General features: G+C 41.7%; 1 protein-coding gene across 1 annotated transcript in view; it reads right to left on the bottom strand.

Moving 5' to 3' along the window:
- Positions 1-27,394, bottom strand: part of nt5dc1 (5'-nucleotidase domain containing 1) — a 265,220-nt gene that overhangs the window by 27,689 nt on the left and 210,137 nt on the right. The window contains exons 9-10 of the mRNA XM_042332983.1: positions 23,930-24,027; positions 1,939-2,057 (exon numbers count right to left, since the gene is read on the bottom strand). Of these exons, the coding sequence (XP_042188917.1) occupies positions 1,939-2,057; positions 23,930-24,027 (217 nt within the window). The remainder of the gene's footprint in view (positions 1-1,938; positions 2,058-23,929; positions 24,028-27,394) is intronic.

Below are 27,394 nucleotides of genomic sequence, written 5' to 3'. Positions count from 1 at the left end.
TTGGATCTCTCTTGCTCCCCAGCTCTGCTTTGAACTCTGCATCTGAGCCCTGACCAAAACTGCTTTCTTCCATGTCCAAAACATTATGTGTTTGTGTCCCTATCCTACTTCTATGCCTTTATTACTATGAGTTTAGACCTCTCCCTAGCTCACCCTCCATAAACTGCAGCTCAAAATTTTGCAGCCTGTATCCTCTTCCATGCAAGATGCCATTCACTAACCTTGCCAGCTTCCATTAGGTCCATTACTCCAGCAAATCATTTGAAAACTCTTAACTTGAGCTTTAAATCCATTGTTTGTTTTATTCTCTATCTATATCATCTCTATTGTCTAGTCTGTGGCCTCCACTCTTTCAACTCTGGTGTATTGCTCACTCCTCACTCAATTAGTGGTCTCTCGCTTGCGAGGTGAGTCCTCCAACTACTGAGCTACAGGACTCCTACTTAAAAAAGTCTCATGCAGACTGAGGAATGTTACAGCTCATTTCAGATATAAATTACAGTTTCTAAATGTAGTGTTTTAATTTATAACAATGTGGTTAAAATACATTTGTTAAGAGAAATGGCAGCTCAACTGGCACCTCAGCTGGCAAAAGCACTTTGGGACATAAAGTACGTCTCTTCCAGGGAATCCCACGGGAACGTGTCTCTGACTCAAAATTGCATAGAAGCTGTCTGTCAAGAGTCCTGTGATGTACACTGGTTCCTCGCAGGACAAGCAACAACAACAACAACAACAACAAGATTCCATTTATAAAGCGCCTTTCACGTCAGGAGGACGTCCCAAGGCACTGCACAGTTGGGTCATGACCCGAGCAGGGGGGAAATGGTCAGGGTGAGGGGAGGGGAGGGAGCGAGGAGGGGGGAAATGGTCAGGGTGAGGGGAGGGATGGGAGGGAGCGAGAAGGGGGAAGAGAGTCGAGAGGGGAGCTGAAGGCACGGTCAAAGAGAAAGGTTTTGAGACCGGCCTTGAAGGAGGAGAGGGAGGAAGCAAGGCGAAGGCACTGGGGATAGAGTTCCAGAGCCTCGGGGCTGAGAAGCTGAAGGCCCGACCACCAATGGTAGGGCGATTGGGGCGGGGGATGTGGAGCAGACCGGAGCCGGAGGAACGGAGGGTACGGGCAGGTAGGTAGGGGGATAGTAGGTTGGAGAGGTAGGAGGGAGCAAGTCCGTGAATGGCCTTGTAGGTGAGGATGAGGATCTTTAAATCAATCCTCTGGGGGATGGGGAGCCAGTGGAGGCGAGCGAGGGTGAGAGTGATGTGGTCCCGAAGCCTGGTGCGGGACAGTACACGAGCTGCAGAGTTCTGAATGACCTGCAGCTTGTGGAGGGAGGTGCCGGGAAGGCCGGCGAGGAGAGAGTTGCCATAGTCCAGCCTTGAGGTGATAAAGGCGTGAACCAGGGTTTCAGCCGCGTGAGGGGTGAGGTAGTGCCGTAGTTTGGCGACTTTCCGGATTCCATTCCAGACTGCAAAGCACTTTGCATTCTGAGGCACTTTTCCTCGAAAGATGCAATTTAAGCTGTGGTTTTCTGTCTGAGCATTTCTAGGTTGAGGAGGAGTTGGGGGAAGAAGTGAAATTCACAAACAGGGGATGCAAACAACAAGTCCCGTTAGCGAGCAAACTGGCAGGTCAGTTGATTCCCACAGTAAGGCATGACACACTTCCCATTACCTGGAGGAGTGACTGTTCATATCAAATATCATGTTTTGGGCCCTGGTATACACGATTTGGATCCTGCATTTTAAAAAAAATTGTTCAGTGAAATTCTAAGACAGAAACTATCCAACTTTGCTTCTCATTTATCTTCATCTCAACTTTAAACTTCAACTCAGAATGAGCAGAAAAAGGGATAAGTGGTGTAAAAGCCATGGGCGAAATCTATGTTGAGTGATTTACTGTTATCTGTATGCGATTTGCACTGTGAATTCCAATTGTACCTTTGGCTCTGGTTTTCCAGTTAACTTTTTCAGCAGCTCATAAAGATGACTCCAGTTGCCCTGTGAGTACCAGCCAGGACTTTCTAGTGAAGGCAGTGACTCCTTTTCCTCATCGTTAACTGTAAAGAAAAACAAAGTTCATCAGATTATCTTGAATATTTCTATTATTTAAATTCTACCTGAACACCTCTGTTGGAAATCTGATAGTATGTTACAGATAACAGGTGTCAGCTGGCTCAAATGGTAGCAGTCTCTCCTCTGAGTCAGAAGGCTCTGGGTTCAAACCCCAAGTTGGGTCTCTGAACTCAGATAGTCTCTCTAGACTGGCATTCCCGTGTAGTGCTGGGGGCTGTTGCACAGTTGGAAGTGTTGACCTTCAGATGAGCTGTTAAACTGAGGTCCCATCTGGCTGTTCAGGTGGATGTTAAAGACCGCTGTGTGGCGTTACTTGAAAAGAGTTTCTCCAAGTGTCCTGGCAAACAATCCCCCAAATAAAATTGATCACTCACTTCATGGTTGTATTGGGTCATTACTCCGCACTCTGGGACGCTACCCTGGGTGAAGGCGCTATATAAATGCAAGTTGTTGTTGTTGTAATACTGTGCGCATCTTGGCTGCTGCATTCGTCTAAAAGATACACAGTCACACCACTTTACAGTATATCCTGTCAAACGCTTTGAGGTGTCGAAATGATGTGATAAGGTGCTATATCAAATGCAAAAATGATAAAATTGTGGTCCATATACTCCTCTCCACCTCCTCACATCAGATGGGCTGGTAGTGGACGCTACCGTGATACAGTTATCATTGGTGAAATCCTCAACAGTAGGTGGTGAACCACCATGGACAGAGCTTTACCACCAACTTTTGTCTCAGGGAAAAACAAGTATGGATTTAACAACAGGGAATTTTGGGGTCACAGTGATACCAAATATACATCTTGCTCTCTGTTTACGAGTATGTATCATCTTGCTACTCGATGTTTGATATGTGTCATCAGTTTTCTGCTACTGGGATGCATTAACAATGTGAGACATGAAACCATTGCCCTGTCAACCTTTTGAGCGGTTACAACCTATGGGGTTTCTGACGTTTGAGGTCTGTCGCCACCCTCCATCTCGCAGTCCCTCTGCCTCATCCCCTCCCTTGCTTCCTTCAAGAGCTGTCTCAAGACCCTCCTCTTCGACCGTGCCTTCGATCACCCTCCTTCCCCTCCCTGCCCTCAAACCTCCCCAATCCCTACGCCAGCTCAGGTCCGAAACATTGATTGTCCAGCACCTTGGGACATTCTCCCGACATGAAAGCCGATAAGCAAATGTAATTTTGTTGTTGATAGACAGAGGTTTTGTGTTGAATACTTGCTGCTTGATCTGGAATAACATAAAGAAACTCTTCGCAGCATAGAGCTCATGAACAACAATTAATATTCTCTTATTTTAGCCAAATAGTAGAAACAACAGCAAAAGTGATGGTTTTCAAAATAGTCGTAAATCATTTTGTCTTCATGGCTGCCAGATTCAAAATAATATTCTGTTAATTTTATATCTGAATTCAGTGATGTTTGAGAGAATTGGAACAAGTCTGACAACAGTACAGAGATGTTATTCTGCAAGTTGAGGAAGGGCAATAATTTTAGTTGTATTTCACAAGAAACAAATTCCTCAAAGAATGAGGTGTAACTGAAAAAGATTCTCCACAACTGAGATGAAATGTCAATGCTTCCAGCTTTGACTATATTATGCCTAGAAGACATTAGTAAATATCTGGGAGTGGTTACACGTCAGTCAATCTAATGAGAGAGCCGGTTCAGATGAATCTTGAAAACAAACATTAACAAAAAGGATCCTTATAATACATTTGGTACATGGCTTTTCGTGTCAGAAGGAATCTCTATGCACTTGCAGGGATATAAATGTTACAATGTGTGTAACATTGGAATAGAGGGTCTGGACTATGACCAAAAAATGAATTGAATCAATTATCTGTTTGTTATTCAATCCAAACCCTTCTGTATTCCACTTGTATAACTCGACCGTAATTCACTGTCTCTCATAAGACAAATTTGTAAGCAATATTTGTTTGAGCATTTTATGAAAACGTACACTTTTGGAATAAAGAAATGCTCAAAATGGAACCGCAACTAAATTTGAAAGTTTACGTTTTCTACAAGTTCAAGGGATTTTTCCAATTTTTAAAAAAAGATTTCGCAGATATTTTTTTACAACACAAATCATCCACTGAAGGGTTCTGCGGTACAACATGCATAGCAGCTAGTCAGTGAGCGAGCTTCATTGGTCAAAATTGGAATTGGGGAAAAAATATTCCATTTACTGGTAAGTGTCTGCATTCTTTTTGCTGATTCTGTGAAGTTCATCGGAAGGTCAAACACACTATAAATACTGGAAGAAAGGGAGAGGCCAAAGCAAACAGCAACTCGCAGCTGTTTAAAAATCTCAGTTCAGATCAGCAAAACATTTAATAAAATGCAATATACAGTATATACTGTATGATTTGTGTCTTGCCATTGTATCATGGCATTTGTCTCAAAGCACTGCTAAGGCTAATAGAGGTTTATAAAATACTGAGAATTATGAACTGGCCAAGACTGTTTAAATAACCTAAAGTAGTGGTGGCCAATCTGTGGCCCATGAGACGGAAATTGCCCGGGGGGTGGGGGGGCCGTCAAGCAGTGCTCCCCCCACCCCAAACATTTGTACAAGTCTGTGTTCAATCAGTAACTTGTATATATTTTTTCTTGATTGAATATATCTTGACTTGTGGCATGGGTCTGGAAATATTCAATCAAGGATTTTTTTTGTTGCCAAAAAAATCAAATTAGGCGAAATCCTTAAGGAGTCAAGGTCTCATTTTGAGGCCAATTTAGACTAAGTACAGAACTGTAAAAAAGAGCTCTGTGTTAATTTCTTTACCATGTTCAATCAGGCTCTCTACTCATGTGTAAACTCTGCTGCAGTTAGGTGTAATCTTGTGACTTAGTCCTTGTAAAAATGTTCTGAGATGCTCATCCTACGTGAAAAGCATTACATAAGTATACGCTGTTGGGAGTTGATAGGTAAGAAGAGCTCTGGGATGCTAAGCATTCTGGGATCCCACTCTGCGTGAGGGGCACTACCTGTGGAGTCCTGTAGCTCAGTGGTTAGAGCACTCACCTTGCAAGCGAGACACCTGGGTTCAATTCCAGGCAGGGCAAAACCTTAGGCAAGTTTCCTTACTCCACACGCCTAATAATAATCCCTCCAAAACAAAAGAAACAATAATAAATTGGTCATTTTCAATCCATGACTGTTTGTGGGACACTGCTGTGTGCAATTGGCTGCCGTGTTTCGCCCACAAATATACAGTCAATTCACTTTACAGCATATTCTGTGAAGTGCTTTGAGACATCTAGAAAACGTGAAAAGCGCTATATCAAATGCAAGGATTATTATTATTATTACATAAATGCAAGTTGTTGTTATTGTAAGAATGTGTTTGTGTTAGGCATGATTTGGGATAGTTGGCATTCTTGGGCCAACAATCATCCAGAAAAAATTGGTCATTCATTCTGTGGCTGTGTGCAACCTGGCTATTGTATTTTGCCCACCAAAACCACAGTAAAGCCACTTACAGAATATCCTGTGAAGCACTTTGAGAAGATTTAATAAGACGCTATACAAAGATTATTATTAAGTTAAATTCTTGGGAGACCAGGAACTGGAAAAAAACTCTTTGTTGGATATATGAGAGCTATACTGTATTTTTTATATGCCTAGAGCCAAGACTTATATGTAATAGGTAGCTTTGCTTTGCATTTTTAAATTGATTTCTGTAATGAGCACCAAAACCCTGTACAAAGGTTATTAGTCAATTAAACATTGAATCCGTGATAAGCAAGTCTCTTCTACATTACTTGGAGAATCATCACCGTGTATGTATTTGGACACTATTTAAAAGTAAGAACATCATAAATTACAGATCTTTTGACCATAGAAACAGGCCATTTGATGCATCGATAGGGATGACTTTATTTTTAATTTCAAAATCATCAAACCAGTTTCTTATGTCTTCTTACAATAATAATTCAGGATTAAGGTGCAAGTTCAAAGCCATAGTCTGGGCTCCTCAGCTTTCACCATGGAAAGTGGCCTTTGGGAGAGGGGGAAATCACTTATAAACCCATTTAATGTGAAAATATTATATGGTCCACAAACATGTGCTACTTCATTGAGAAATCTGAGTGAAGTGACAAGGAACAGTGTGCACCTCACCAATACTTCACGTTCTGCAAGATCACTCTTAACTTGTCTACATTTATTCTTCTATTTCTACTTTGAATATTAACAAATACAAAAATATTCAACCAATGATGTTCTTATATTATATTATTATGATTATTATTATATTATTATATTAAGTGTTTAGGTGGACTAAAATTGAAAATTTCAGATATAAATCCCAGTTGGAATGGTTTCGCTGTGTGGACTAGCGGTCCAGTCAACCACACATTCCATACTCTATGTCTTCATAAAAGGTTCCAGGGAGCAGGGCTAATGGGACATCAGCCATCCCAGTCAGCTGTGCCTCACTGATGAGGAAACCATTTGGAAGGTCAACCGTGAATTTACTTGGAGCAGCTGCAGTGGAACATGTGGTAATATTCTGCTAACAATATTTTGGAATATTTCTCTGAGTTATCTTCTGCATAAGTAACGTAAAGCAAGGAAATAAGTCAAATAAATCCACGAGTCCTGTAGGTGGTTAGAGCACTCGCTTTGCAAGTGAGAGACCTGAGTTCAATTCCAGGCAGGGCGAAACCTTGGGCAAGTTTCCTTACTCCACACGCATAATAATAATCCCTCCAAAAAACAAAAACAATAATAAAAAAATTGGTCATTTTCAATCTACGACTGTTTATGGGACATTGCTGTGCGCAATTGGCTGCAGCGTTCGCCCACAAATATACAGTCAATTCACTTTACAGTGTGTTCTGTGAAGCACTTTGGGACTTCCTCCCGACGTGAAAAGCGCTATATCAAATGCAAGGATTATTATTATTATAATACTGACATCAGAGTGCTGGAATACTTAAAGGACTTAATACTTAGTAAAACTTAATCCCTGGAATGAAACCGAGTCACATCTGATCTCAGCTGGGGGTAGCAGTAGAAAGTTCCATACAGCACAGAAATGTGTCATTCAATTCAACTAGTCCAAGCTGGTGTTTACTCCCTACCAAATATCTTATATGTATGCCCTATAGTTTTGGATTCTGCTGGAAAATGCGTGAGTGTGGATTTTCGGTGAGGACAGGTTTGGCATTAGCTGCAAACTCAAATGGGTATAGCTTGACAATCATAATCCACACATGCACATGATCAATGGCCATTTGAGCAAGCTTCTAAAGGGCACTCACCACATATATGACGGGCCCAGCATGAGATAGTGCCTTGAGAAGAAGAAAACTGAAGTGGCGGCAATGTCAAGAATTCCAAACAAAAACAGAAGTCGCTGGGAACACTCAGCAGGTCAGGCAGCATCTATAGAGAAAGGAAAGTGAGCCAAAGTTTGGGATCCATGACCCTTCGTTCTACTGAGTGACTGCTGCTGAGTGTTCCCAGCGACTTCTGTTTTTGTTTCACATTTCCAGCATTTGCAGTATTGTGCGTTTTGTCAAGAGTTGCATATCCTGTTAAACCTTGTATCAATCAATCCTTGATTAAATACAGGAATGGCAGATATGAAGTCGCCACAGGCACCCTTTGATCTACTGTTACTGAATTGCAGCTTTAATCCCGCTAACTCCATATGATGAACACGTTCACAAAGGTAGATTGTTGCACCTATGTTGTGTGCCAGAATGATCAGAGTTGGGTGTATGTCCAGAACTCTCCAAGCTCTGTCATTTGGGGGGGAGGTGGGGAGTGTGATTTGAGTCACTCTCATTGGTCTTTCAAACCTTTTACATCCTGGCTGTACAGGGCTGTGAATGGCTTTCTGGACTCTCTGCAAAAAGAAAATCCCAAACAACTGTGGTACAGGGATAAAACAGTACAGAAATCTGACAGAGTTGTGCTTTCTTTCTCTCTTTCCCAGGCAGCCAAAATATGACAAGAAGCAAAGTCGGAAAAAACAAGCAGTTATTTGAAAACAAAGCGCTCGGAGGTCCACTTGCAGCACAACCTCCATCAGCCAGCAATACTGAGCGCAACAAAAGCACCCATATCTATCAAAAATAAACTTCCAAAAGAAGATGATAAGGTAGAATTTTCTTTTACTACTGAACCTCTGATCTCTCCAGGAGATCAGCCTTTGCAGTGTGACTACCATTCTCTGCAAAGTACATCACATCACATCGACCCTTACTTTATTCCATAGAGGCAATAATATAAGACTTGAACCAGATGCACCATGGCATGCTTCAAAATCTATACTCTTTACAATAATAACCTTGTACCAAGTGGAAACATTAACTGAATCCATTCTAGCTAGTGCATAAAATAGATTGTGGGACCCTAATAAACCTGAAAGAGGGAATTCAATAGAACATACAGCTTTTATTTGGATGAGATGTGTGTTACTGAGCTTCACAATGCAGAGACCAAATACTAAAGTTTTGTACTAATATCATTAGCCCCTCAGCTTCCAACTTCAGCTGCTGGCCTTAGCTCTGGAGCCCAACCAGAATTGCCAAATACTTTGGGACGTCCTTGTCACATCAAAGGCGCTAGATAAGTATAAACTGTATTAATAATAATAATAATCCTTACATTTGATATAGCGCTTTCCACCTCTTCTAGATGTCTCAAAGCGCTTCACAAAATATACTGTAAAGTGAATTGACTGTATATTTGTGGGCAAAATGTGGCAGCCAATTGCGCACAGCAATGTCCCACGAACAGTCGTGGATTGAAAATGACCAATTTATTATTGTTTTGTTTTGGAGGGATTATTATCAGGCTTGTGGAGTAAGGAAATTTGCCCAAGGTTTCGCCCTGCCTGGAATTGAACTCAGGTCTCTCGCTTGCAAAGCGAGTGCTCTAACCACTGAACTACAGGACTCCAAAACTAATGCTTAGAGATGAAATAACCCACAAGACTTTTAAATGCATACAGTACTTTTAGTTGGTGGTTGCTCACATCCAACAAGAATGCTTGTGACAACATTCCTACAACAATGTTTTGTACAACAAATTCAACCCCACAAAAATGAACTGAGCAGTAAGTTTTGCATTGAGTTTCCTACCAGAAAATACTTCAGCATTGTGGTGCCATAGCAACTGTATATCATTGACAAGCCAACCTAAACTGCAATGGCAATCAAACTAGCAGCACTGATGGAACAAGGGTGAGAGAAAGAGCAACTCTTGTTAGCAGAACTTCCCAGACTATTTCCAAATCTCGCTGTCACAATCACTGGTGCTAACATTAGACCTCAGCTGAAACACTGAGCCATTCAGAAAGCGTAACTTCCATTTGTACACCAATTCTTAAATCAATGCCTACAACACACAAAAATACTCTTTGCAAATATGGTCACAAAATAAATTTTAAAAATCCTTATTCCTCAAAAACTATAACAGAAACAAGTTCTGAACCAGAAACATGGTTCAGTTTATTTTGACAAACTTTGGGTTTTCTTCAGTAAAATTGTAACTGTGAATCTAATAAAAAATTACATTTTCTCAAGTGCAACAGTTCAAATTGTGCTCCTTCCACTGAATGTGATGCAGATTTCTGAGACTCCAAAGAAATCAAATTTCAACCTTGCATGTAGAAGCGAGAGAATTTTATATCTGAGCAATAAGTGAGGACAGAGAGTTCAATATCTGAAACAGATGCTCTTTCATTTAGGAATGCAAAGTTATGTCAGCTTGGTGGTGAGGTATTCTCACCCAACATTGGGAGTCTCAAACTTGGGAAAATACGTTCAAGGGTACAGTTGAAGATTATCTTCTCTTTCAGCACCCTCCTTGAAAGAATTAGAAATATTTTATTTTATACAAAAAAGGGAGGAAAAGGGCATTTATAATTGGAGTTTAAAGCAACTAATTTTACAGGTTTAATAAACTCCAATTGAGTGCCTGTTTTTGAAAATGCTAGTTATCTGCAAACCTCCAGAAGAAGCCGGCAGTTCAACTGTTTACATTTTATTTAAAAAACACATTTAATCTTTGTCTAATCCATTTTTTCCCACTCATGAGATCCAGACTTTTACCAAACATGCTTCTTTGCTCCTCAGTTCTAAGGCCAAGAATGTTAACGTAGCAAATAATTCAATGGCTACAATTAATATTGGTCTGTGAAGGACAAGAACTATGCTTCTATGAGGCAAGGTCGATCCTGTTAATTCTCCACACAGTCAAATTCCTGTCCCCACTTTTGTATTCATTTAACATTCAGCACCTTTCAGCTACAACTCAATGAGATTCCAACATGCACTCTGCAGATAGCAGGTAGCCCTTCGCCTTTTTAAAAAGAAACTATGAGTTAATTAGAAACTTTTTGAAACTTGCATTTTGATATAGCGTCTTACCATGACTTTGAGACGTTTCAAAGTGCTTCACAGAATATACTGCAAAGTGGATTGACTGTATATTTTGTGGGCGAAATACAGAAGCCAATTGTGCACAGCAGTGTCCCACAAACATTTGTGGATTGAGTGACCGATTTATTATTATAGTTTTTTTTGAAGGAATTATTACACCCAGAAAAGCGATCCCCCATTGCCTAACAACTGGGTTCCTACTTTTTTTGAATTCTGATTTATTGCTTAGAACCATAGAAATTTACAGAAGAAGAAAGCCATTTGGCCCATTGTGTCCGTGCTGGCAATCCTTTCATCCTCTTACCTGCCTTTTCCCCATGCTTTCTTACTTTACTCCTTTTTAGTTTTTTGTGCACTCTGTGCTTGTAATGTCTTGACCACCACACATATGCTACACATATTTGCTTCTGGATAGGAAGGGCAAATGTTGAAATTATGTGTACTACAATCGATAATGTGGTTATTCTACAATTTATTTTATTTTCCTGCCCACTGCACACCATTGCACTATGTCTGTAAGTGTAATAAAATAGGAAGAGGCAGAGGTAGCATTGTTTCACCTCAAGATGGGGAATATATAAAATTTGGGTATATATTAAAGTTGGCAACTTCCTTAAGGATGTTGGTCAAAGTGTACACAGAAAAGGGTAAACACCAGACAAAGTAAAGCTGGGAATAAACTTGATACAAGGTGTCAATTATCTAAACATATGAAAGAAACATTTATTAAATAGCATGGCAAATTATTTTGAAGAAAAACATACTATGTTTGGGCAGCCAGCTAACTGCTGTAAAAATGGTAATGTGCCTTTCACACCAATGTAACCAATATTCCATGCCCAGGAGCACAGTTACTCAATCAACAGGCACTCAAGGACCCAGGTCAACTCTTCATGGTAACCAACTCATCATGATAGTGCACTGGTTTTGCACTTAACAGTGCTAGGTTGGTTACAATGATGAGGAAGATAAAACTGCAGCAAATGAATGAGTGGTTCAAAGTGAGCATTGAGTGGTCTCAATCAAAGCAGTCAGCAGGTCAATAAATGGAGAAGTCAGGACTGGAAGCCAAGGAGCATTTGAGGCTTCAGCTAGAACTGCCCTTGAAGAGCGATGCAAGTTTAATTTTCAGGCTCCTTTTAAGAATTAGAATGGATTCAAACCTGGACATTGTACACATAGGCAGGAGAACGAGGGGTGCTGGCTTGAAGTATAGGGGTGTTGTGCACCTCCCGGCCACTCCCTTGCTGTCATACCTCCCATGTAATACCTCCTGTGTAAAGGCTTTGCAAATCAGCCAAAGATTGGATTTAGACAGGAGGGTATCATGTGGTATTTTTGATTGACAGGAAATCTAGTGTTTACTCTGGGAATTTCCATGCTTTTTTTTCATTGGGTCTAAGTCCTTACAAAATACACCCTTATATATTTTGACCCTACTTTTATGATGCACCACTGAACTAGACAAAGAAATCCCAAATGCAAAGGTGTGCCTTTACCAGAATTATAAACAGAGAGATATTCACCAGGATCAGGCATCTCCATATCAGATATCAGGCTTGTTCAAAGTGTTCACCAACACTGAATAAAGTCAGGCTCTTCTGTCTCCCTCACTCACTACTTCACCACAACAGTCTGATCCACCAGGAAGTAGGTTTCCAGCAACCTCAAAGTACAAATTCCTTATTTCCAACAAATCATTGTTGTTTATTTGCTCTCAGATATGGTAATGTATGCTTGACTTGAGCTACCATCCTTTATATCCTTTCAGAAACCACTTTGAGCTTGTTTTACAAGCAGATCTTGAAATATAATGTAAATCTAAACAAAAGCAAACACCGGCATTTTGTGTTTTAATGGAACTGAGGAAAATGTGAAACAAATTAAGTGGTGCATTAAAGAGTTTGGGGCATTAAACTCCACAGATTATTAAGGCCAATCTAAAACGCAGAGGACCATGCCAAAGCACAACTGCACAAATAATGTAAAATATATACAATATACAAACAGTTAAATAACTCCTTGCTCTTTTAACAGATTTATGTGTAGTTGTGTGAAAACACTCAAATGATTATACCACACCTACCATTAATGGGAAACAAGTTAATAGGGAAGTGATGAATATTTTGGGTGGTTTTGTTTATCTCACCCATTTTACTTTTATTGTGAATAAACCTCAAACATGATATAGTGGCTTGATTCAGTAATAAACAACAGAATTGTTTATGTGCAGTACTGTGACTAAACAGATAGAAGCACCAGAAATATTCTTTGCCCTGTATTATTTGACTTTAATTTATCCTCTCCTTCTCTTTGCTCATCCAGAACCACACACTATTCACTCTAATTTGTTCTGTTAAGTTAAGATGATGTCCTGTTAACCAGCAGTCCAGCCGGCAAGTCCAATGTAAATTGGACGAAATAAAGGAGGCTAGTGGGTTGAAGCATCAGTCAGTCAAATACTAAACAACAATAAAATTTAGTGAAAATACCAGGTAACCTGCTAGCAAGCAGATCAATGTGGGTCATCTCCTATTGAGTTCTCTTTGTAAGACCTTAGCTGCTTTCTCGTCATTTCAAAGATCCCCCAACTTGGTATCATCTGTAAATGTAACTTCCTTACCCTGTGTCTGTAAACCCAGATCGTAACTATACGACAGATTGCTCCTGTCAACTAGCCTCTACGTCCTTCCCTTCAGCCAATACAAGTGCAAAAGACAGTAAAGATGTACACTAACTTGCACTTATACAGCATCTTATACATATATGGGATGAAAAACATGACGTAATGCAGTAATACAAAATACATCGTTACAACACTTTACATAAAATCCTGCAAAGCGATTTGAGATGTACCCTCCCCCACACCCTGACAGTGAAAGGTGTTATATCAAATGCAAGGATTATTATTATTGAGTTGAGATGGTATCCTGTGTCTTGGTTCCTTATCTCTGTGCTGCATGACCTGCAACTCCAATTGAAAAATTGAAAGCTTCAGGGACAACCATTGGGCCAAAGTTGATGGGGTGGGGAGGAATGGGGGTTCACCCAGAGCACTGTTTAGTTATTAAAAGGAGCAACTTTTGAGAAAATACCAACTATCACCACAGATAATTACCACATCACATGCTATAAAGTAACACATGACACATAACACACTCTCTCTGTGACCAGGACTCCCTCTGTCTCCTCATTCTTCTGGACCTCTCTGCCACGTACGACACAGTCAACCACGCCATCCTCTCCACTGCCTCTCCTCTGTCATCCACCATAGTGGGCCCGCCCTCGCATGGTTTGAGTCCGACTTAACAAATTGGCAACAATAGATCTCGGCAAATGTTTTTTCCACCTGCCTCTGACCCCACACTGGTCACTTGCGGGGTACCCCAAGGCTACGTCCTTCACCCCCTTCTTTTCCTTATCTACATGCTCCCTCTTGTCAACTTCATCCACAGACGTGAATCAACTTTCACATGTATGCAGCTGACACCCAAATCTACTTCTCCTCCCGCTGTGACTCCCGGTCCGCTGATGTCCCATCAGCTTGTTTGACGGACATCAAGTCCTGGATGAGCACAAATTTCCTGCAGGTGAATGTCACCAAGACAGAAGCCATATTTAGCTCCCATCAACATCTTCTTTCCTGCAGGTCTGATTTCCTCAATCTCCCCAGGCTCTCTCTCAGACTTACTGAACCTATGCGCAACTTAGGCATCAGATTCGATCCCCAGCTTTCCTTTCTACCCCACATCCGTTCTCTGACCAGGAATGCTTTTTTTCCTCCTCCATCAAATTGCCCGCCTCCGTCTGTAGCTCACAACAAAAGCAGCCAAAACCCTTGTCCACTCCTTCGTCACTTCCCGGCTGGACTATTCCAATGCCCTCCTCGCTGGTCTCCCCAGCTCCACCATACACAAAATTCAACTAATTAAAAACTCTGCCACCCGGATACTCACCCGCACAAAACTCTGTACCCCCATCACACCAGTCCTTTCCAGGCTCCATTTGTTCCCAATTATTGAACGGACCAATTGCAAGATCCTTTCACTTGTTTTTAAATCCCTTCATGCCCTGGCATCTCCCTATGTAGCCAATTTGTTTACACCCAACTGCACCACCCGCTACCTCGGCTCGGCTGGCTCTGGCCTCCTGTTTGTCTCTCATCACCTCTGATCCACCATCGGTGTTCGTGCCTTCAGCCACAACACCCCGAAACTCTGGAACTATCTCCCTCAATCCCTCCGCCTTGGCCCCTCCCTCCCCAAGATCTATCCCAAAGAAAACCATGCACTGCCTCTTTAAATACTAGATTCAATGCACCTCAAAGATTTTCACTCACTAACTTTCATATGAATTTTTTTAAAATCACACATGGATTTAATGTTATTATGCGAAGGAAACATGGCCAGATGGTGATGCATTCCATTAATATCTGTGGTCGGTATCTTTTTATCAAGCTGAATTAAGGCTCAAAGCTCAGCTCAAATCTTGGATTACAAGAATAATCTCTGACGAAGCACATGATAAAGTACTATAGCATTAGCCAAAAAGAGATAGCGTGGCGATGGTGTCCTTTTATTTGGTTTCCGAAAAACGTTCACGTCCAAGCCTTTTAACTTCAGTCTGAGTCCCTTCATTCCTTTCAACTGACAGTAAAAATAAGAAACTGTTCACGCTTTTGGTAGCATTCCTTGTTCTTTAGTTACTTCTAGTCATCAATTCACTTTCATCATTTTATTCGAGTCTCATTAGCATCTGAATACAGGGCAAAAAATACATATAACACCCACTGGCAAACACTATTATTTCAAATTTCAAATCCTTTTGATGAGTCTCCAGAGATCACTGTAATTTCAGGGTTGCTGATGCTTTCTGAATACTATCAGGTGGTCCTTGCACATTACATACATTTATTTCCATATTTTCATGCATTTTCTCCATGTTCTCTCTGTGCAACAGGAAAGGTATGGCAGCAATGTTAAATTGTTTTTAAAAAAATTATAGCCACATCTGGTTAAGGTCTCTGTACCTCATTAACCCATAAATCCTACCTCACAATAGGCACCACATGTTTATTACTTTCCTGATGTCTATTAGACCAGGGAGGATTCGTACTCCATTTCATACACCAATGATGATCCCAGATCAAACTTACTTTCCAATAGACTACACATTTGCCTCTATGAATTCCCTTCCCCACCGCGTACAAAACAGAATGAAATTTCATGAAAAAACATCTGGAAACATCTAAACAGTCGGATATCTTGTGAAAGGGTGAAGGAATGCAAAGTGTGATCCGGGTTTAGGCTCCCAGATTACATTAATCTACAAACACCACTTCTACAATTGACTTCAAGAGACTGAAAGTCATCTGCTGGTAATGTTGGGTTACAAAGTAATATCCCAGTTTGAAAATCTGGAAGCAACAGAATTCCTGCATAAAATAATTCATACCTATTGTTTGTCTTTTAAATACTATGTGATTTCATTAAGATATTATTATAATTATCTTTACATTTGGGACATCACTTTATCACATCATGAAAATGTCTAAAAGCACCTTACAGGATTTACTATAAATTATAGTGACTGTGTATTTTGTAGACCATTTCAACAACTGTTGGACCTGAAAACAGCCTGTACCATCTATCGGATTGCCACAGTGGGATACTGCCTTTGCTCATCAAAACAATCAAAGTAAAGTAAGAATCCCGCTAGCCAGCAGTCTAATATTGTGAATTCAGAAGTGACAAATACAAATGTATGCAGATGTTTGTGACTTTGACAAAGAAATTGTACAGTTAGGTACATGAATATAATGATAGTAATTCAGGACTTTGCCAGGTTCACATACTATAATTGGAGAAGTAATATGCTGAAATTTCTACATCCCACTGAAACCTATACCAGTATTATCCATAATGCTGCATCCCAGATCTCCACTGTCAATTCAAGTTTGGGCATGGCAAGGGCATTGATATGCTCTTGCAAATTCAATCACAATGGAGACAAGGATTTATAATGTGCTCGGAAAACTGACTACTGTTGTTATCAGAAAAACGGCTACCACTGTGCCCATATGCCAAACCAGTCTAACTCATTCATCAATTCACACCTCCAGAAAGCCTCTTATCCTCCAATAAAGCGTAACAAAATACTAATCTCACAAGGACACATATTCATTACAAAATGTCCACAATAAGTAATCGCAGCAAAATAAGCCTGAGACCAAGATATCTGCTGACAAGTGATAAGACATCTGCAATAAAGCACCTTGCAGTGGAAACAAACTGAAAGAGTGCCAGAATAACAGAAACTATCAAATACACCACACCCAGTTCCATCTGCATTAGTGGAGTCCCGCAGATCTGAAGGCATGAAGCACAACCTTAAATACTTGCAGAATGTGCAGAAATTCAACCTTTCTCGCGGAACGTGCTACAAGCATAAAATACAACATCAGCTTCAATCTCCCGTGACTCCTCATAATGGGGTAAAGTTTCCACCATTCCTTAAATAATGCTAGTGGAAACAAACACTCACCAGGTAACAGCAAACTCCTCCAGGCAAATGGTTTCTTCTTTTAAGCTCCCATTGAATGTTTTTTTTTAAAATCTGAGGTAGCTAAGTTCTGTTTTATAAATTTGAGGCTCCAGAGATATTTCTAAGTTATTCTTTTGATGATTTATTGAACTGTTGAGGAGGGGTAAAATCTGCGCTCTCCTTGGTCAAAAATTAACATTTTACTTATTGGACGTACCAGGCTTAAGACCTTTGGGCCAATCTGTAAAACCTTATGTTTCTGACTGTGACAGTGTGGGTTTCTAAGACTTTCCAAACTCCATTTTAAATCAGAAGTTAAAAGTTTACTCAGACACTCAAAACTGCAACAGTGAAGATCAGCATAACTTGTTTCAATGCATATAGTAAAATGGCCCACAAGCTTCAGGCTGATATTTGATTATGTTTATTGGCATCAGCCTCACATAGAGTGGAAACTGATTAACTGATCAATAATTGCACCCATATCTTATTCCTTCCCCCTCCTTTGCTAATGGAAATCTCTTCACTATGGGCCCATATCATAGAACAATGTCGACAACCTTACAATTCTTTATATTAAAAACCATCTGTGACATTCCTCTGTGTTTGTTCAGATCTTCTTGAATACCCAGAGCAACATCAAGCTAAGGATGTAGAGCCTGACTCCTCTACCTTTCATTTTCAACAGATACAGCAGGTTTCCTGCTGGCTGCCTTACTATGTTTGCATTATATTAGTTCATACTGTTACACTGTATTCAATTGAAATAAGCAGAACCAGTAAACCTGGAGGCGTGCTTGCTCAGGAAATTCCTTGCAGCAGCCAGTTGCGCTGTTGTGGGTAAGTGGTACCAGCTGGAACAAAGAAGCTCCCCTTCTTTGTGCAGTATTTTAAATATGAACTATGTGCCTGAAATCAAACACGACAAATTGCATTATCACAGAGTAAACTCTGCATTGTTAAAGAGGCTCCACCACCAATGTTATTAATTGCCTTGTGCAACCACAAACTGACTTTACAAAAGAGCTGGAGCAGAGCTTACAGACCAGAGCTGAGTTGGGCAATGCTTTGCTTCTGCAGACGTGTGAGCCTGTACTTGCATTTTATTGAAAACAAAACGAAAAATGATCAGTACCGTGAAAGTGCTGAATTTCTCAATGAACAACACCGTAGGCATCTCCTCTTGTGTTACCATATCTTCAGAACCACTGACTGACCTGTCCGGTTCTGTAAATGTAAGTAGCTTGCCAGCTGTGAAAATATAGTACCACACTGGCATACCCTATCTGTTGTCTTCTCTGTTAGTGTTCTATCTTGTAAAACATTCAGCAATTATATACTTGCAACATCTATTTTCGGGATAGAATGCTTTCTTCCATTCGGTATTGAAATGCTGTCCTCTTGCTCTCAGTCCAGCCAGCTGTTCCCTGCTACCTGTAGGGACTTATGCACACCAGCTGCTGTCAGGAATGCCAGATACTTCCTGTGCCTGGAAAAGTAACACCCTCCAGGTAAACTGGGAAGGATAATTACTGGTAGGTTACAGGCAAACAGCGGTCAAATTGATCTAAAGAGATCTTGAAAGCAGAGGTGCCTGAAGATTATTACAGAGCTGAAGTGTTTAAATCACTCAAAGTACCAAACAATCAAAAGAATGGACTTTTTATGTCTGCTGCTGTAGTAAATTGAGTTAAGCATAACCATAAATTGAGTTAACCATAACTTGATTTAACCAAAGAAAACGTTGATGTTTAACATTACTTTGAATCTTTTCCTTTCTTCCTCATTGGAAAATGTGACTGTGACAAAAATAATTACTTAAAAATAATGACCGGAATAAAAATAATAAAAGTGGTCCATCCCAGGTTGGTCAAAAAGGGAGCAAGACTTTCCTAAGAAAGGATGTCTACAGGAGAGTGCTGTTGCCGGAAAAGTTTCTCATCATCACTTCCCATCTCTGTTCCCCTCTCTATGTCTATCTTGTCTCCCTATGGGTTTGCTTCATCATCCGTCCGTCTCTCTCTCCTCAGTCTTTCTCTGTGAATCTTTCCCTCTCTCTGTGTCTTGCACATTGTGTCTCACACTCACTCGCTCTTTCCCTTCTCTCTCTTCCTTCACACTCCCACACTTAGTCACACTCTGTATATCGCTGCTTATTCTCTGTATTCCGTGGGGAGCTGTATCCCTTGTCCTGCTGTTTTAGGGTATCTAAAGTGTTTTGCTCTGAGTTTACGTTCTCTGATGTACTGTTGTTGAACCAGAGTCCAGAAATTCTAGTTAAAGAAATGAATTTTAGAGGGTAAGGTGCAAAGTAGCACAAACTTGATGGCTCAAAGGCCTGTTTCTATGGTGTGACATTTCATGATTCTATGATTCCATTTGACATCTTACCTACATTAACTGGCTCCAATGCAGCACCTTCACCCAATGCTGGTTGACATGAGAATGATGCAGTGGAAAGATCTGAACATTAGAGGCTTAGGATTGAGACTCAGTCTACCATGTATCTATCAGATGACGAACTGCAGAAGTATGCCAACATGGCCTTCAGAGCTTCATAAATATTAGGATGCAACAAGGTCAACTCAAGGTCTGACATGAAGCAAGCGGCACCCCTCACAACCTCCTCTCTCTGACAGAAGAACGCTGCAGGGGCTAAGGCTAGAAATGCACACTATTACACACATTCTGGTCATACCTCTATGTTGACTCATTCTCTAATGGTAGTCTGGGAGGCAATAAAGACAAAGCTGACTTCATGATCCCTATGGATCCAATGTAATGTTGTTGGCTCTCTCCATTGGCAGCTTTCCCTTTTTGCTATTGCTATGTTACTGCTGGCACCATGCCTCTTTAAATGTACACAACATGTAAGTACATAGCTTGGTAAAAGCTAACATTTTCCTTCATTTGTGTTCCATGGAAGAACAAGATCACTTAAGTGCTTAACAACAGGGTAATTTTAGTTAAGTGCATAGTACAATCTGAAAACAACCATCTCACTGATATTATGGACTGGACAATTCCTGAAGCAATAGGGAGTAAACTTGGGGGCCGACACCAAGTCAAAGGGACAAGGGAAGAAAATGGACTTAAATAATTGAGCAAGAAACATTGGCTCAACAGTCGTTTTTCATCTCATTTTCATCTCTGTGTTTGTGGGTTCAACCCAACTTCAGGACTTGCAACTAATGTAGTCTATGCTGATATTCCAATGCACTTTTGGGGGTGGGCTGCAATATTGGAGGTAACAGACTTTGGATGAGACGTTAAACCCAGATCCTATCCACCTGGTCAAGTGGCCGATAAAGATCCCAGGGCACTACTCAAAAAGAGAAGGGCATTTTTCCAATCAACAATCCCCCAAATAAAATTTGTTATTTACTCCATGCTTGTTTGTGAGACAATGCTGTGCACAAATTAGCTGCTATGTTTGGCTACAAAATACACACAGTCACTACACTTTACAGTATATCCTGTGAAGCCCTTTGAGACATCTCGATGATAAGGTGTTATATCAAATGAAAGGGTTATTATTATTATCTCTGTATGTCCTTAAAGGGATTGGGGACAAGGTTCCATTTGGGGCACAATCCTAACTGCATCCTTCAAGAAAAAGGCTGTGTCAGGTCAAAACAAGTGCAATCAAATGAATTAGGTACTGGGAGAGGAGATTATTCCAAAGTCGCTAATAATGTTGCTGTCCTCATGTTCCAATAACTTAGTTTTTGGGCAGAGAAAGATGATTTGGATAGTCTGTATGGAATCGAGTTTTGTGAGAGTGGAAAATTAATTCGTAACTCACAAGCCTTGCAGGTAATGATGTGTTGTAGGATGACTTGCTGAAATTTAGCTTTATTGTATCTCTTCCCTCACTAGCACTGCTTTCTTCCACCTCCGACGCATCGTCCGTCTCCACCAATATCTCACTCCAAAAGCCGCCAAAACCCTGGTCCATGTCTTTGTCACCTCTCGGCTGAACTATTCAAATGCCCTCCTCGCCGGTCTCTCCTCCATTACCATTCAGGTCATCCAGAATTCTGCCGCCCGTATTCTTACCCGCACCAAACTCCGCTCTCCGATTACCCCAGTTCTTGTCAGACTGCACTGGCTGCCTGTCCCAGAGAGGATCGATTTCAAGCTCCTCACTCTTGTCATCAAATCCCTCCAATCCTCTGCACCCCCCTACCTCTCTGACCTCCTCTCGCCTCACAACAGTGCCTGTTGCCTTCGTTCCACCGGGTCTGGCCTCCTCCTTGTCCCCTGAATCCTCCGCTCCACCATTGGCAGCCGTGCCTTCAGCCACTACGCCCCGAGGCTTTGGAACTCCCTTCCTCACTCCCTCTCTTCCTATTTTCAGGTCTCGACTATAGACCTTTCTTTTCGACCACGTTTTTGGTCACATTCTTCCCCCTCCCCCTGGCTCGGCTCTGGGATCCGTTATTGTGAAGCGCTCTAAGACACATCCTGGCATGGAGGGCACTATATAAATCCAAGTTGTTGTTGTTCTTAAGTTCCAAATATACCAATTATTAAATTGTGTCGCCTGGCCAGGTAGGCGATTGGTATCAGATAATCACCCCAGGTCACTTTGGGTTTCTGCGCAGAGATTGCGAGTGATATATCAATCTGACACTTGCTAATTAGATTTTGTCAGCCTTCCCAACTCCTCCCTCCACAGACTGCAGATAATCCAGAAGTCTGCAGCCCATGTCCTCTCCCGCACCAAACTCCGTGACCCCATCTTCCCCATTCTCGCCCGAGTCCATTGGCTCCCTATCCTTCAGAGGATCCAGTTCAAAATCCTGGTCCTCACCTACAAAGCCCTCAATGGTCTTGCCCCACCCTACCTCTGTGACCTCCTAACCCTCTACTAACCCGCCCGTTCCCTCCGCTCAGCCGGCTCCGGCCTGCTCCACATCCCCCGACCCACCCGCCCCACCATTGGCGGGAGAACCTTCAGCCACTCTGCCCCCAACCTCTGGAACTCCATCCCCCAATCACTCCACCTCACCCTCTCCTTAGCCTCCTTGAAGTGCCGCCTCAAAACCCTTCTCTTCGACCAGGCCATTGGTCAACCCCCTTCCCCTCCCCTCTCTTCTCCCCCCTGACCCCAGCTCGGGTCTGAAATGCTGTACTCTGTCCAGCGCCTTGGGACATCCTTCCGACGTGAAAGTCGCTATACAAATGTAATCTTGTTGTTGTTGTTTGTTTGGATACAAACATAGTAATGTGTACGATGAGAAAAAATCATATCAGTCCACCCGGCTTATCCCATTTTAAAATAGCGTATTTTCCTTTTTTTACATTTCTCTTTGGGTGCCAAAATATTATCTAATTCCTCTGGAAACTGCTCACTATCCCTGGGGCAAACTGTTCCACATGTCAAATCTCCTTTATATAAAGTAATTAAATAGATATATCTAATCCTCCCACACCACCACTTCTGAGCTTCAGCCATCCCATGAGAAGAGCCAGCCAGCAGGAGATAAATCACATTGGCTTGGGCTTAGTGGAATTCAATGTTAGCCATCCCTGAATCCTACTACCACAGCCACAGGAAAATAATCTTAATCTTAAACATACTGAGAGTAACAATTTGTTTCCACTGGGTCTGAGTCAATGAGGGAGAACAGTTACTTTGTATGAAAAGGTAACAAATTTCTCCACATTATTCCTGGTTCTGAATTGTCTCCACAGAATTTGTATGGCGTCTATAAGTATTCAAACAGCAATGTGGTGACTAGTAAACTGCGGGACAATGTGACATTGTATAAATTAATGTTTGCAGTTTTTTAAGCCTATCTGTCTTGCAGTTACTGGCCTGATGGTATTTTCAATCAGTAAAGCAATTTATAAAGGATGAAGCTTTCAACAAAATGCCATATTGCTTTTTCCACTACACGTAAGCAGCTATTTTGACTTTAGACTGTGAGAGCAGAACTAGAAGGAATACGTTTCATATTAAAGTGGGACTAGATTAGAAGACTTATTTTTCTCAATAGAACAGTGGATACATGCAACAGATACCCAACAAAAAATGTTGGTAATCTGTCGGTTAACTCCTTTAGAAACAACTGGATAAATGTCTGCTTGAGATTGGTATTCGGGTCACAGAATAACTAGGGCATATCTGACCACTGAACACATGATTTCTGTTAAGTGGAATGGGGGAGGGGCTATTAGTAATGATGCCTCTGGAGGGATTGAGGCCAGGGGTGTACAGTGGAGATCAGGAGATTGATGAATAGATGAATAGTTTGGTGATAGGCTCCGTGACCCTATCACCTCCATCCTCGACTGACTCCACTAGCTTCCCATCATACAGAGAATACAGTTCAAGATCCTGGTCCTCACCTTCAAAGCCCTCCATGGTCTTGTTCCCCCCTACCTCTGCGAACTCCTTACCATCCTGCTCGCTCACTCCACTCAACAGGCTCCAGCCTGCTTCACGTTCCCCGCCTTGCCTGACCCACCATTAGCTTTTTTAACATCTGTCCGACCATTCATTATTTTTCTTTGATCAACCGGATGTCTGACACATGTAGGAACCCATCACCATGCTTAAGGGTATCCAAACCAAACTGAGGGTTCCGTGCATCCCATCTATATTTGGAGAGATTAGTTTGGATGAAGAAGGCCCTTCGACTCATCCATTCTCATCCATCCACCCTACCAAGCCCCATCACAGCATTAAGCTGTTTTTAAATGAGTCCAGTGTGTCTTGACCTCTACCACTTTTCCTGGCAACCTGCTTCAGTCACCAATTACCCTTTGAGTAAAGAAAAAAAAAGAAAATTCCTCTTAAGTTAACAGCATCAAGTTGAAGTCAGTGCCTTGTCTGTCACATTTCATGCACACTGCTAAAAGTATTCAATTCATTTCCAGGGGTGTCTGACTTACCAAGAGTTCGAAAAGGCCTTTGCTGTGGCAGTTGTGAGAAGAAACCTGGCTTCAAAGCGTTTGTGATGATGATATCAAATAATTCTTCAAAGTCTTCTCTGAAAAAGGGGGGAGAGAAAAAATAATTATTGGGAAGCACTTGCATTAGGTTTATTTTGCTAAAATTCTTTAGTTTAACAGACTCAGCGACTGGATTTAAAATGATGTTGATTCTATAATAACGCATAATACAGCATAAAACAATACAATTTCCTTTTTTTGTAGCGCTGTTCACATCAAGAGGATGTTTGAAAGCGTTTAAATGCAACTAATCCAAATGCATTCACCCACAAAAGACAGTCATTGCACTTTACAATATATACCGTGAAGTGCTTTGAGATGTCCTCCCAATGAGAAAGGCAGTATAACAAATGTAAGTATTATTATTTTTATTAATACAAACTTCTTAGAATCTATGCTGGTCCTAAGCTGAACATACATTTGTTTTTCATAAGTACAGTATCCGATGTGTTATTCATGTTCTTGTTATGCACAGTATAGAAATGCATATGACAATGCAGCCCCAGTATAACACACTCGTGGGGGATGGTAAAGAGGTTCCATAAAATCCCACCCTGTAAGGGGTCTACAATACACAACACCAGCTACAAAGGATGGGTTCAAGATGATGGGTCACATAAATAGATACAAAGAGGAGAAGGAATGAGAAAAAACTCAGAGGCCCAACATGTTTGCTTCTGAATTCACTTCCCTGATAATATACGGCAACATATTTACATATATGGACTTCATATCTGCCTGCAAAATAGTCACTACACTTTACAGCAAACTGATGTAAGATGCTTCGAGAGATCTTCCGGAAATGAAAGGCGCTAAATTAATCGCAAGGATTATTATAATACATTATTATTCTTACATAATTTTTTAATGATGAACTGATCATTTTGATGACACTGTATTTTGCAACAGTGCTATTAAATCTTCTATCTGGTGCAGTGGTTCTCAAACTACCGCCCAATCTCCAACCTCCCTTTCCTCTCCAAGGTCCTGGAATGAGTTGTTGCTTCCCAGCTTCGCTCCTTCCTCTCCCACCACTCCCTTCACGAATCCCTCCAATCCGGTTTCCATGTCGCCCACAGCACAGAAACAGCTCTGGTCAAAGTGACAAATGACATTCTGTTTATCTGTGACCAGGGCTCCCTCTGCTTCCTCGTCCTCCTTGATCTCTCTGCTGCCTTCCACACTGTTGACCACTCTATCCTCATCCACCGTCTCTCCTCTCACCTCAACCTTCATGGCTCTGTCCTTAACTGGTTCAGATCGTACCTCACACCTCCTCCACTTCATCTTCACAAACGGGTTCTCCTCTAGGCCCCGCACCATCTCGTACTGCGTTCTTCAGGGCTCTGTCCTTGGTCCCCTCCTCTTCAATATCTATATGCTCCCCCTTGGTGACATCATCCGCAGACATGACATATATGCGGATGACACTCAACTCTCTATCTTTCTGCCTCCACCCTCAACTCCAGGACCACTGCTGTCCTGACAGAATGTCTGTCGGACATCAAGTCCTGGATGAGAGCTAACTTTCTTCAGTTGAACGTCAACAAGACCGAGGCTCTCCTGATTGGCTCCCGTCAGCGCCTCCACACCTCAGGCACTGATGGCATCACCATCCAAGGATGACACTCCACCTTACTGAGCCAGTCCAGAACCTTGGTGACTTGTTTGACCCTCAACTATCCTTTCTACCCCACATTGTGCCATGACCCCCTCTGCCTTCCCCCACCTTTGCAACATCGCCCGATTCCACCACAGTCTCACACCGCAGGCTGCTGAAACCCTCATACACGCATTCATTACATCGAGGGTTGACTATGCAAACTCCTTGCTTGTCGGCCTCCCCAACTCCTCTCTCCATAGGCTGCAGATCATCCAGAACTCTGCAGCCCATGCCCTCTCCCGCACCAGGCTCCGTGACCCTATCACCCCCCTCCTCGCCCAACTCCACTGGCTTCCCATTACACAGAGAATACAGTTCAAGATCCTGGTCCTCACCTTCAAAGCCCTCTATGGCCTTGCTCCCCACTACTTCTGCGACCTCGAAACCCCCTAACATCCTGCCCCTCCCTCCGCTCAGCGGGCTCCGTTTTTCTGCTACTGGGATGGATTAACAATGTGAGACATGAAACCATCGCACTGTCGTCCTTTTGAGCGTTTACAACCTATGTTTCTGAGGTTTGAGGTCTGGACCAGTGTAAATGGTGCAAGCCTCAAGCCGATATCTGGAGTGAGCCAAACCACAGTTGATCTGGGTAGAAATGTAAAAGCATTTTAGAATAGATAGATTAGAATAGATTGAATAGATAGAATAGAATGGTCCTTACCCTCAAAGCCCTCCGTAGCCTTGTTCCCCCCTACCTCTGTGACCTCCTAACCCCCTACCAGCTCGATTGTGATTCTCTTATCCTGGTCTCTATCCAGTGACCAAGGATGGAGATGTAAATACTGGATCTGAGGTGAGGACAGAAGCTAGGTTGGCTGTAATGGCCTGTGGTTGAATAGCTGATCAGCACTCACAATAAAAACTCAATAACTATATAAAAAATAACCACTAGTTCAAGGTTCTAGAGTGTGACCGGTATCTGTGGAACAAACCACAGCAAAAACAAAGAGGAAGAAAGGGGAGAAAGATGCTGAGAAAGCCAATCCTCTGCCTTCCTCGATGACACCCACAAGTGCACTACTCATCAGTGGAAAGCAACACTCTCAAATTGACATCCTTGATTCAGACTGGACCATTGGTGGGTAAGGAAACAAAGGGGTATCAAATAGCATAATTCCAGTTGGTATCAAATGGCAGTGAGGAGAATTTTCTCCTCCACAAGTACTCCTCACACTTCTCGGGGAGCTGAGTGAACAGTAATACTAACACACTCTGAGCAGATGTCTGTGGGCTGGAACCACATGGATATGGGGGAGAAATGCATAGAAAAAAATATGAAAAACATGTGGTGAAATATAATACAATTGTGAGTGAAGCACAATGTAGGGTAAAGGTCCTGCGAGAAATGCAAATTTACTCATATACTTATAAGACTGATTTTGTATCTTGGAACGATTGTTCCCAGTCCTGGTAATGACTTTCTCCTCTTTCATACACAGTATAGTAGTGCAGAAAACTGCTACAGTTTTGTTTGTTAAACCAACAGATTAAGAAAATAGTTTTTAAAAAATAACCAGTGGTACTTTCAGGAGCTTAAAGCCTTGTTGTACATCACTATTACATTTCTTTGAGGACCTAAGAACCTGGACCTATTAAAGTCTAAGCTTCATTGTTTACCAGTCAAGGTGCTATGTGTGATTCAATCTTCATTAAAATCAAATACACTGTTCTGGAGGATTACCAAAAACATTGATAACATCCAGCAATAGGATTATGTGATAGAAACAGTGAGAACTGCT

The sequence above is a fragment of the Callorhinchus milii genome, unplaced genomic scaffold (genome assembly GCF_018977255.1).
Source record: "Callorhinchus milii isolate IMCB2004 unplaced genomic scaffold, IMCB_Cmil_1.0 Scaffold3, whole genome shotgun sequence".
Classification (NCBI taxonomy): Eukaryota; Metazoa; Chordata; class Chondrichthyes; order Chimaeriformes; family Callorhinchidae; genus Callorhinchus; species Callorhinchus milii.
The sequence above is the reverse complement of the archived record's forward strand: the minus strand, read 5'-3'. Positions and strand labels throughout refer to the sequence as shown.